This window comes from Macrotis lagotis, chromosome 2 (assembly GCF_037893015.1).
Source record: "Macrotis lagotis isolate mMagLag1 chromosome 2, bilby.v1.9.chrom.fasta, whole genome shotgun sequence".
Classification (NCBI taxonomy): domain Eukaryota; kingdom Metazoa; phylum Chordata; class Mammalia; order Peramelemorphia; family Peramelidae; genus Macrotis; species Macrotis lagotis.
Genome location: NC_133659.1, coordinates 335,168,407 through 335,180,624, shown reverse-complemented (window position 1 = coordinate 335,180,624; position 12,218 = coordinate 335,168,407). Strand labels below are relative to the sequence as shown.

General features: G+C 49.8%; 1 protein-coding gene across 8 annotated transcripts in view; it reads right to left on the bottom strand.

Annotated features, from left to right (window-relative positions):
• Positions 1-6,130: 6,130 nt before the first annotated feature.
• Positions 6,131-12,218, bottom strand: part of EFCAB6 (EF-hand calcium binding domain 6) — a 239,117-nt gene continuing 233,029 nt past the window's right edge. For all 8 annotated transcript variants that reach the window (XM_074227119.1, XM_074227117.1, XM_074227120.1 and 5 more), the window contains 4 exons: positions 11,673-11,850; positions 10,647-10,831; positions 7,858-8,007; positions 6,131-6,354 (listed from right to left, as the gene is read on the bottom strand). In XM_074227119.1, coding sequence (XP_074083220.1) covers positions 6,232-6,354; positions 7,858-8,007; positions 10,647-10,831; positions 11,673-11,850 — 636 coding nt within the window. In that variant the 3' untranslated portion in view covers positions 6,131-6,231. The remainder of the gene's footprint in view (positions 6,355-7,857; positions 8,008-10,646; positions 10,832-11,672; positions 11,851-12,218) is intronic.

The window sequence follows — 12,218 nt, the reverse complement described above, 5'->3', positions numbered from 1 at the left end:
TTTTGTTAAAGAAAAAAAAAATGCATCCACTCCAAAGCCCCTGACAATCCAGCTTAGAACAAACTTTACAGTCACTCCCAGAGCAGCCCGGGGCAGGTGGGTGGCAATGAAGAGCAGCTCACCTTGCCCAAATGCAGACAGCAGGATGTGCTCAAGGGACAAGGAGTGGGTCTTTGGAGCAGAATAAGAGAAGAGAAAATGAGAGGCCGGGATGGGTCTGCTAATATACAGGAAAGTCAGTTTGGAGGAAAGGTGGCTTCGAGGGTACACCGGGGCCTTTCCAACACTGAAGAGGAAAATATAATCAGGATAGGAGAATTCGGGTTCAAAGTGATAGCAGATAGCTTTGGATTGGAGAAAGCAAAGGACCCAGGTCCAAATCTCTGATCTGCCACCAATTCATTTATGCAAGGGACCTTGGGCTGGTCCTTTCCTCTCCCTTTACCTCAGTTTCTCCATCTGGGTCCCTTAGGCCATAAGTCCCCTCCAGCTCAGTCTTGAGTCTTTCCTATTAGAGTTAAGGTTGTCTTCCTTCCATACTATAGCAGTTAGTCAGGTTCCTTGGAATGGAAGCCCCCTGTGGGCAGAGACTTAAGCCCTTAAGATGATGCCTGGAGAATCCCAGGCCTTCGGTCAATTAGTTATCTAACAGTAGGAACTGCAGCAGCAGCCGGAGGAGGAGTGACAGTAATAGTAGCAGCAGGAATAAGAACAGCAGTAGCAACAATAATGGTGGTAATAGTAGCAGCAGCAGGAGTTAAGAGTTCCACAATGCTTTGACAAACATCTTCCCTGGTCCAGCCCGGCCTGGATCCACCAGGCTGGAGCATCATTCCACAAGAAGGTAAGATGCCAGGCCATGTGGACCTCAGAAAGGAGGTCATTTTGATCCACAAGCCCATGTTGGCTCTTGAGAAGGGAAGCTTTCGGGTTTGGTTTTGCCAAGAGGGACCACATTTGGATCTGCCTGCGCGCATAGTGAGCCCCATTGCCCAAGGCAAGCTCTCAAGTCCAGAACAAGTTGACCAGGAGCCCCTGGAAGAAGGAGCTCAGGGACCTAGGAACGTTTGGCCCAGAGGAGACTGAGAGGGCGAGAGGACTCATGGCCACTGTTTCCAGGTGTCCAAAGACCTTTCATGCGGGAGAGGGATTTTGCCTCTTTCTGCACGGTCACAAGAACAGCAATAGGAATGATGGGTGCAGATGGCATTGCTGTAGACCCCACCTTGAGGTGAGGAAAAGCTTCCTCACAATCTGAGCTGGCTGGCAGCTGCCTCAGGAGGTCAGGAGGTGCCTCTGTCCCTGGAGGCACCTTTTTCAGTGACAATGTAAGAAAAGATTCCCGTGTCATTTGAGAAAGTCGAGCTAGATCTTGAGACCCTGGGCAAGTCATCTGCTTCCCAAGGTTGTGGAAGAGCAAGCAATTGGAAATCTGGAATTGCAGCTCTAGAAGGGCATCTGATTGGCTCAGCCCACTCCAGGCCTCGAGAGATCCCAAGCCTCAGTCTCCCCACTGGCTGGGATGACTGGGACTTGAAATACTAAGGGGGTATCAATAAATCCAAGAGGATATCTTGGGCACTGGGCAAGTGGCAGCCACTGTGCAGAGCCCCGAGAACACATGAGAAGTCTGAGCATCAGGAGCAAAGCCAGGGTGAACAGGATCGGATGGGGCATTTTCCCCAAATGAGGAAGCAGGAGGTATTCACCAATCAAAGGAGGAGCTGCAGGGTGGAGGAGAATTTGAAATTTGGAAATTTGAGTTCTGGCAATGCCAGGGATTGTTGGGAGGAAGAATGAGGACATCTATTTATTCATCAAACATATATTAAGCATCTACTATGAAATATGCTCTGCCCTCAAGGAGCTTACACACCATGTAAGCTTTACACAAACACAATGAACATCCAATCACATAGAAAGCAATGGAGACAAGGGAAAGATCCAGGAAAAAAAACTCTGGTTGGAAAGTTAGAAGAGGAAATACTGATTTTCCCATGTATAAGATGCGCCTTAATTTGAGGGCCTGAAATTTGAAAAATAAATGTATTACATAAAGTTATTGAACTCAAGTTTCATTCATCATAAGATTCAAGGATCTTCTGTTCCTTGCTTTCAGGCATCTTTTGGGCAAGTCTGGTGCATCACATGATTAGTCCATTCCGGCTCATGAACCTGAAGCACCCATTGTGTCCCCCCTTGTTTTTCATCACAATTCTTCTGGCCTCCTGCTGAACCATCTTGGTGGACACAGGAATTCCAATGGTCCTTTGCTCTTCCATCCATCTCTTCAATTCCCTCTCTAAATCAGCCATTTTACCACCTTGCCTCTCATGATCTTCCGCCAGGGCGTTTTCAGTCGTTTCTTCTTCCCGTAGCCAGGCTCAGATTGTTTTCCCCATTGGAGGAGGACCCAACCGATGTTCAGCAGCACGATTCCATTTCCTTTGGCAAACTCGATCACTTTGAACTTGAATTCAGCACTGGTGAAAATCTTTTTGGAGCCATTTCTGGGCAGAATGTGGCAAATGGCACCTAATCTACTGGTAACGAATGCGAAACAGTGATTGTGAAAAAGCAGGAAATGCAAGTCAAAAAGTCACCAACCACTGTAGAAGATGCTTCCAGTTTTTAGACCCCAAATTTTTTGGGAAAGGGTACATCTTATACACAGGCAATAGTGTAAAACTTTTCAGGGGATTTGGGGAGAAGCAGATCACAGAGAAGTTGTACCTGGGATGACTCTTGGAGCCAAGGTCAATCAGAGCTGAGTCGACCACATTGACTGCACACTGTGTGACAGGCATGTGCTGTGAATAAGAAGGCAGAGGTAAAACAGTACCAGCCTTCCCCGCTCTTACTGGGGAGAAAGTCATTATCTATCTAATGACCTGCAAAAGAAATGCAAGTTAATCTGGGAAGAAGGAGACACCAGTCTCAGGGCCATAGCAGGAAATAATGGAGCCTAGGGAGGGAGGGCCTACCAGGCATGCAGCACAGCCTGAGCAAAAGCCTGGAGATGGAAGATGGAGCAGCAGGTGTGAGGAATAGCAAAAAATAAAGTCCATTTTGGCTGGAATGAGCTGGTGGCTTCTATTATGTGAAGATGCACTGAAGTAGGAGAAGGAAGATGCTTAAAGAGTAGCAACATGGTACAGGAGAAATGGTGCTAGGTTTGGAGTCAGAAGATCCAGCTTCAAATCCTATCAATGCCACTTACTGCCTCTATGACCTTGAGCATGTGGCCCCCTAGGCCTCAGTTTCTTCCTCTGTAAAATGGAGGAGGAGGAGTCAGGAAGACTTCTGAAGTCCTTTCTAGCTCTAAATCAATGATTCCATCATCCTAAAATGCAGAATAACTAGAGCCCATTAGAATGGCAAAGGATCTTGGGAGCCTACCATAAATTCCTTGGGTTTCAGTTTCCTCACCTGTAAAATGCGGGGTAGGACTTGGTGGCATCAGAGGTCTCTTCTAGCCCTAGACATGAGATACAAAGTGGGCAGAGTGTTTGACCTGATTTCAGGAAGGTCTGCATTCAAATCAGATCTGACACCAACTAAAGTTTTGTGAACTTTTCCAAGTCACGCAAGGTCTGCCTCAATTTCCTTCTCTATAAAACAAGGAGAATAAGAACAATGAGGATTGCGTTGAGGATTCAGAGAGATAATATTTGTACAAGTCACGAGAGTAGTAATTCTTGCTTTTACTGCTGTTAGACCCTTCTAGACAATGGGTTTAAACTCAGTCCCAAACTTTAAGGCTCTAAAAATACTCCCTGTCCCATAGACTGCAGAGTAGGACTGGTCTCCCCAGGGCAGCCACGTGGCTTGGACCCAGAAGCCCCTGCCTCACTGCACAGCTCGGCGCCATCACACACTCTGTGGGTGGAAATGAGCTTGTCTTCCCCAAGAGGTATCTCATCTCCACCTCAGTAGGCAGCAGGGAGAGCAAGGCTCTGAAAATGTCCAATTCTGCCTCGTGATATCCTGCCATCGGCCCAGCGGGGAGCCTCGGGGAGCTCAGCAGGTAAGTCACTCCTCCACCTGGGTGTCACCATCAGGCGAGTGAGTCACCCAGATCTGGCAACGAGCACTCGGAAGCACCGCAGGATGTGGCGGAACTCACTGGTTGAGGCGGCTGAGCCTCCTCAGGAGGAAAAGAGGCCAGCTCATCTTCCATTTACAAAGGCCTGCCCTGTAAGGGAGACTGGGAAACAATTTCTAGGAGGGATCAGATGCAGAGGAAGTGACTTAGTCGAGGTCACACAGTTGGGAAGACAAGTACACTCTCCATGCTTCCCAGTGAGGGTTTCATACTCAATGACACCTCACCAATTATTCAAGAAGCTGGGTGTTGAGCTAGTAAAGGATACAAATATACACAAAACCCCCACAGCCCCTGCCCTCAAGGAGCTTTCAATCTATCTGGGGAAATATTCATTATAAATAGGATAAAAATGTATTCAAAGACAATTTAGAAACAAAGAAAGGGGAGATGAGTGACTGGGGAAGTGGGGAAAGGCTTCATGGAGGTGGCGGCCCCGAGTCCTGAAGGACATTAGGAATGGCAAGAGGCAAAGGTGAAGAGAACATGCTTTACAGGTGTGGGGCACAGCCAAGGCAAAGGCTGGGAGATGGGGTGCTGCATTTGGGTTCAGGGAGAGGAGTGATGAATCTCAATGATGGAAAGGTCGAATGGGACTGGAAGGTGGAGGGCTTTGAATGCCAGAGTAGTTTCCAGGCAATAGGAAGCCAGTAGTAGGAAGCTGAGCCCATCGTTTTGCCTGTGCTTTAGGTAAATCACTTCAGCAACTGGGTGGATGATGGACTGGGAGGAACTCTTTGAAATAATGTAGGGAACAGAAAAGATTGGATGTTGAGAGGGGCAGCTAGGTGGCTATAGCACCAGCCCTGGAGTCAGGAGGACCTGAGTTCAAATGTGACCTCAGACGCTTAATTGCCTAGTTCTGTGACCTTGGGCAAGTCATTTAACCCCATTACCTTAAAATAATCAAGGTTGAGAAACAAGGTTTGGCAATTGAGTCAACATAAGGGAGGAGCAGAGGGTCATGCCTGGAAGGATGGGGGGTTTCTTTGGCAGAAATGGAAATGCTTGGAAGCAGGAAGTCTCCAGGAGGAAGGGTTATGAGCTCACTATCAGGCTCTGCTCATTTCCAAGCTAAATCTGGAGACCAACTTTCCAAAGGGGGCTTGTTCTCTCTTTTTCCCAAGACTTCCAAGGGCCCAAATTTGTTCTAAAGCAAATCATTGTGAGCCCATCGAAATCGGGAGGGCAAGCAAGAGGTCTGGAGTGGAGTCTCAAGGGGGTGAAAGGGAAGAAAGTGCAGAGACTATTAGTCTGGAGATCTTGGACTCACAGACAGAGAGCTGGAAGGGACTTCTGAGGCCGTCAAGTCTTTCAGAATGGGAAACTGAGTTTGTCCAAGGAAGGCCTCAGTCCAAAGAAGCCTTCTGACTTCCAATCCTGCACGCTTTGGAAAAGAACGAGTTCAAATCCCATCTCCATCCTTCTCCCTTCTCCCAATGAGCCTCAGTTGGCCCCTCTTTGCCTCATGAGCCTCTCTCTGTAGACTGGAAGGAGGTGGTTTTTCTCATGCCTGACCCAAGGTCCAAGTGGCTCACCTCTCTGCCAGGAGGGCTGCAAGCCCAGCTGCCGTTGTTAGATAGAAATGTGGGCCCCTGGATCTGTGAGAAATGCCGGGTGGCTCCTGGTTTTCAGACTCCCTTGGATCTGGGGCAGGCAGCCCCACCTCCCACCTCCACACCCACAGCTAGAGGAGACAGAAGACTGGGCAAGATTCCTGGACTAAAGAATCAGGAAGATATGGGTTCCAATGCCACCTCAGAGGCTTGCTAGCAGTGTGGCCCAGGGCAATTTGCTGTACCTCTCTGTAGCTGGCTGGCTGTAAGCCCATGGATCACCAGGGCTGTAAGTAGCAGCCATGGGCCCTGGGAGGCTGAAGTCACCTGGGTCTGAGGTCAGGGACCCAGGGGTCCAGTGGTGGCAGCTAAATGTTGGGGGGTGGGGGACAGACCTAAAAAAGCTTTGCCCAAGAGAGGAATGGGAGCCCTTTTCTAACAGCAAGCCTCGAAAAGAAAAGGAAGGTGCCTGGGTTTCATTACTTTATTAGTTCCTTAGCATCCACACAGTCTGATGCGGAGCCCACTATGCCTTGTGCCAGCTGACACTTTCAGTGGAGGTCACATCACCTACTGAAGAAATGCTCGTAAGAAATCATTATAGGATATTTTTGAAGACAAAGTTTTGTCATAATATTCCAAAATATGAAAGAACTCTTCTTCAGAAAGATTGATTCCATATTGCCGCAGAACCTGGAGAATAGAAGACATGGGGTTAGGGGCATTGGGGGCTACAAAGAGTTGGGGATCCTGGGGCTAGCTCAGGGGTGAGGATTAACTTATTCTGAAGGAAGGGACATCCCCCTCCCCCGTGATGGAACAGGCTGCCAAAACAAGGATAGTGGCCCCATCGTGACAGGCCACCCTTAGCAGGGAGGTAAGAGAGGGGGATCCTGCAGCAGGCCTGGGCTGGGTGGCCTTGTACAGCTGTTCCAACTTGGGGACTCTGGGGTTCTACAAAAAAGCAATGAGCTCCAACTCCCAGTTTCAGAAGGACACCTCCATTAGTGAGGTGATCTCTCAGGTGCTGCCTAGGTCCGAGGGTCGAATTCTTTCATTTGTGGCTTGACTTGGATCAGCAAAGGGTCTGTCAATCACAGAGTCAAAGAATGTCAGAGCTGGTGGGACCTCAGCTCACTGGTAGCCCAACCTTCTCATTTTATGGAGGAGGAAACTGAGGCATGGAAATGGGAAATGACCTGATGTCACTCAGAAATCAGGGACAGATGAGGAAATAGCCAGGAGAAGTAATTTTTGTAGAAAACCAAGACCCTAGTTCTTGAGGCGAAGGGGCCTCACAGTCCACCTAGTGCAAACTTGATAGGATCACTGAAACACAGAAAGAGGAAATGACCAGCTTAAGGTCACTCAGCCAATAAGGGGCAACTGCAGATTTTCATCTGAGGTCCTGGGGCTCCCAAGCTGGGAGCCACTAGCCACCCTGTGCCAAACTGCTCCTCTTACCCCCTTTTACTTCCCATTTAATTATCCCTTTCTACAGACATAGGGAGCAGTAAAGATGTGGTAGATGCCATCATTGTGTCCCTCAGGTTTGCTTCAATGATGGGATTTTGTTAGAAAAACAAGGCAGTGAACAGAGGTGGGGGGAGCATAGGGGGAGAAGACTATGGGGTGAAAAGACAATAAAACTTTCTTAAAAAAATAAACATCCTTTAAAATGAAAAATGCTTGGGGTGACTAAGTGGTACAGTGGATAGAGCACCAGCCCTAGAGTCAGGAGGACCTGAGTTCAAATCCAGCCTCAGACCCGTAATAATTGCCTAGCTGTGTGACCTTGAGCAAGTCACCTAACCCCTTTGCCTTGAAAAAAAATTTTTTTTAAATGAAACACTCTCGTGGGGAGATGCTGCACCCAGCATCTCTTAGATTTAAGCAACGGGAGCAATTTCACTTTTTTCTGGGTGAATCTTCATGGTACCCTAAGATATAAAAAATGATCCCAAGTTATGAGGTGACCCTGAGAAAGTCCTCAGGACTTGTGTCATTCATCTATGAAAAATGCCTGGAAAGACATGGGTGGAGGTGCAATCTGTCCTGGTGGAGGGACGGGTCCATGCTGGAGAGATAGCATCAGCGAAGATGGATGCCTCTGGTAAGAAGGGACTGGTCAGGTTTCTACCGTTTGCCCTTTGGCTCCTTTTCCAGACTCACCAGAAGCCCCAGGACCCTGCTTACCTTCCGGAAGTCAGCTACGCTTAAGAGGCCAGTCCCAGATTCATCATAGCTTTTAAAGGTACGCCTCATGGGTCTCCAGCTGTGGAGGATTTGGGGCTGAATTCTCAGCAAAGCCGCATAAAACGAAGCACTCTGGGTTCCTGCACCTTTCTGGTTAAGGGAGACAGAAGGACACCAAGAACTTTAATAGTAATAATTCAGGTAGGGGCAGAGTCACCCATGGAGCCATAGGGCCAAGCTTCTCCATGCTTGGCGTCCTGCCCACAGCCGGCAAACCCCCACCTCATGACTCCATCGTCCCTTTCATTCAGGACAGCTGCCCATTTTCCCCTTCCTCCTCCACAGCTCAGCTCTCCCACCCCACTCCCAGGGGTCCCCAACAAATATTTATTTGGTACTGGGGGTGGAAACAAAGAGATGCTGGCAGAGCCGGCCCTGCTGGCCCTCTAGAAGTTTCTGGACTATCCAGGGAAACAATGCCTGGATTAGGCCCCTACTGTGTACTAGCTAGTGGGGAGCTGGTCTCACCCTTGAGGGGCTCACCTTCTTTATCAAGGGACATGTCAACATATTTGCCCCAGCTCCATGGTGGGAAGACAAAGGAAGGAAAAAGCAGCCCAGGCCCTGACCGTGGTGCTCACAAAACACAAACAAAACAAGTAGTTTGGTATTTGACCCCGGAGGCTACAGGGCCTTACAGGGGAAGGTAGAGGCCAGAAGGGAGGCGGCCTCGGGCCCAGGGAATGAGGAACTTGAAGAGGATGACCAACGTGGAGGGAGCAGAGTATGGATGAGGGAGACAAGGAGTCATCAGGCCGGACCTTCTCGGGGCTCCTGTAGTCCAATATTCCTCCCCATCCCTCCGCTTCCGATGCTAAGCTCCCCTTTCATCATCGGCTTCAGTCCCAAAGTTGGCCATTGGAAGTACCAAGCTGCCTTTCAAATGATGTTCTTTCCATCTTCATCGGGTTTGGTGTTTCGTGGTTTTTCTGACTTCACTTGTATCAGTTCATCTATCTTCCCACGCTACTCTGTGGTGCTCCCAGACATCAATCATCCCTCCTATTCATGGAACACAATGCATTGGGCCATTCCCTCTATTGCTTCCATGTCTTTGCTAACACAAAAAGCGGGGCTATGAATCTTTTGGTGGGCATGGAGCCCATCTCTATCCTCATTGCCTTCTTAAGGATATGGGGCCAGCAGTGGAATTGGTATCAAAACCATTTTAGATGCTTTCTTCACACAATTCCAATTTGCTTTCCAGACTGATTGGGACAATTCACAACTCCACCATCAATGCATCAGTATGCCTATCTGACCCCAAACCCTTCAGTACTGACCATTCTCACCTCATCTTTGCCAGTCTTCTTGGAGGGAAGTGATTTGTATTTCTTATTATTAAAGACCTGGACATCATTTCACATGATTACCAATAGTTTGTAATTCTTTGGAGGTATTTGTCCTCATCCTCTGACATTTAGCTATTGGCAGATGACTTTTGGTGGCAGGGAAACCCTTCCTTCATGGAGACCCTGGCACAGGACCCCACATGGCACAGTGAGAGGCCTCCAACTGGCTCAGCCAACCCATGGTTGAAGGACATGAACAAAAAAAGAGTTTCCAAGCCTTTGGGCCTTTCCAGGTACAACCCACCCCATAGACTTCCATTAGCTTGTAAACTTGAATCATTTTTGCACCATGTACATGGGTCACTTGGTGGGGGGGGGGAGAATCTCTCATATAATTTCTTTGGTTTATCCCCATGGCCCCCCACCCTGGGAAATTTTGCAAATATCTGAGAACAAGCTGCCATTTTGCTTTCTTCAAAACAGGACGCTCAGCCCCCACACAAGTACAAGACTTCAGATTAGGGTAGGATTGATTCAGCCCCAAACCCTTCTACAATCCACATGGGTTGAGTCTGGGCCACTCCTTGTCCTCCTGGTTGGCACTGTCTCGCCTCTGGCCTTTCTTCTCTTCTCTCTGCTCTGGGCTCCCAACACCTGGCTTCTCCCTCTCTCAGAAGCACCCCTTGGCCTGAATCACACAGAGCATCTTCACTATCCTCTGGGGCCCCTCACAGCCCCTCTGTCTTCATGTGTCCTTGGAAGGGTCCCATTAGTACATGGCCAGCTCCATTCCTTCCTCCCAGCTCCTCAAGGCCCTTCATGTCCAATCACTGTTGGGACTGGGGTGGAGGGCACCCACACAAACAAGGAGGGTTCCCCGTCAGGTGGAAATAACACAACAGAGATCATGGACCACGGACTGTCTGGGGTCCTTGGGACGCAGCCAGTTAGCAAGCACCAAGTACCTGCTCTGCATCCTGAGTGCTGGGTATACAAATAGAGACCACCCAACTCTGGGGGGGGGGCGCTCCACAGAACAGGAGGAATGACAAGTGAGGAGGGGTCTCCCATCAGAGAATCTCAGATTCATCAGGAGGCTGAAGAACCTCAAATCAGAGATCATCTCACCTATAGTGGCGAGGTGGAGAGTGCTGGACCTGAGTCACCAAGACCTGAGTTCAAGTCCAGCCTCAGACCCTCATTGGGTGACCCTGGGCTGGTCATTTGACCTCAATCTACCTCCTGTAAGTCGAGGTCAATAATAGCATGGTTGTGGGGATCAAATCAGAGACAATTTGTAAAGCCCTCTATAGAGGGCCCAGCCTCGGGCCAAGACCCCTAAGTGGTCAGCTCGGATCCTGAGAGCTCCACCCAAGGCTGTGCATGTCCACACCAACCAACCCAAGGCCGGCAGATGGGGGCTGAGCCCATACCTACCATCACAGAGACCTGCTGGATTTTCATTCTCTGCATCAGTGAGGTCTCCTTCGCCTTTAAGAGGAGGACGCAGCTCTGGAAGAAGTCACAGTACGCGAACTTGCCATTGTTCTTCAGGTCATACTTGGTCACAAGATGCTGGCATTCCTCCTTGCTGATGTCCAGGTTGTACTTGTCCACCAGAGCTAGGGCACAAGAGGGGAAGCCCAGCCTGTCAACCACCTGTCCGTCCATCCCCTGCACCCGTCTCCCTATCCCTTTCCATCCTCTCAGGAACCCTTTGAAACAGGCAGTGCCTCATGGAAAGGTTTATGCTGAGCCAAGGTCACCCTATCAGGAATGTCAGAGGCAGGATTCACTCCCAGATCTCTCCAAATAAACATTATTCACCTTCCAAGGGACTTTGCACCCTTATTCTAGGTGCACTTCCCTGCACCAGCAGGGGGAAGACAGAGAAGGTTGTTCTCGTTTTACAGACAGGAACACTGAGGCTCAGTAAGAGCAGAGGACTCACCCTTGGGCTAGAGTCTGAATCTGTGACTCTCTCCAACACCATCTTCAATTACTCTCACCCCAAAACCCTTGAAAACCTGCGAGGAGGTAGGGAGACTGACCCCAGAGCCACAGCGCACTGGCTCAGCTCTTGGCCACTTGGCTGATGTAGGTCAAGGACAGTTAGTCAAATAATTGTGCAGCTTGGATTTGAGACATTAGGTAGAATACTATGGATGCCTCAGCTCCCATTTCTCCAGGAGGGACCTGGCCTGGTCTTTCCCCTTTTTCACTACTCGGGAAGGAAGGAAATGCCAGTGTAGACCCTACCCCTCACTCAGAGGAGGAAGCCCAGAGTCCAGGAGAGACGGGATTGGTCTCCTCTCCAGCCATCCCATCATGGGCTCAGTTGCGGCCCTTCTCCAGCCTCAGTTTCCCTGTTTGTCCAATGAGATCAGACCTGGTGCCCCTCCTAGCTCTCTCTCTGCCGGTCTGTGACCAATGGGCGGGGGGGGGGGCGCAAAGAGCTCAAACCTTGGAATTCGGCCACTGTGATTTCTCCATGCTTGTCTACATCCTTCTCTTTACATTCCTTCAGCATCTCCTTCCAGCAGCCCTGGATCTTCTTCCTCACCTTGGCTTCTATCGCTTCACAGTTCTGCAAGGGGGGGACCCAGGCCCGTGAAGTCGTGGAGCCAGCAGTCCCTGGAACCTGGGAGCAAGAATAGAGGGATCAGAGAGGAAAACTCGGCTGCTGGAGGGGTCCCCAAGGGGCTCCCCTCCCAGCCTGCCTCAGGGGAAAGGAAGGCGCAGCTCGCCTTTGCCCAGAGAGGGCAAGGAACCTGCCCCAAGTCACAGAGGAGGCTTCCTCGCTGCTCTCTCACCTGATCACTGGTGTGATCACAGCAGAACAAGAAGAGCCTGGAGTGGAGGTGGAGGTGGAGGGACTGGCCCACAGTCTCACAGTCAGTGTGTAACAGGGGCAGATCTGGACCCCTGGCCTTCTGACTCCAAATCATTGCCCCACTTCCTCTCCCCCAAGGCCTCCTAATGCAGCAAATGTAGAATAAGCACCAGCCG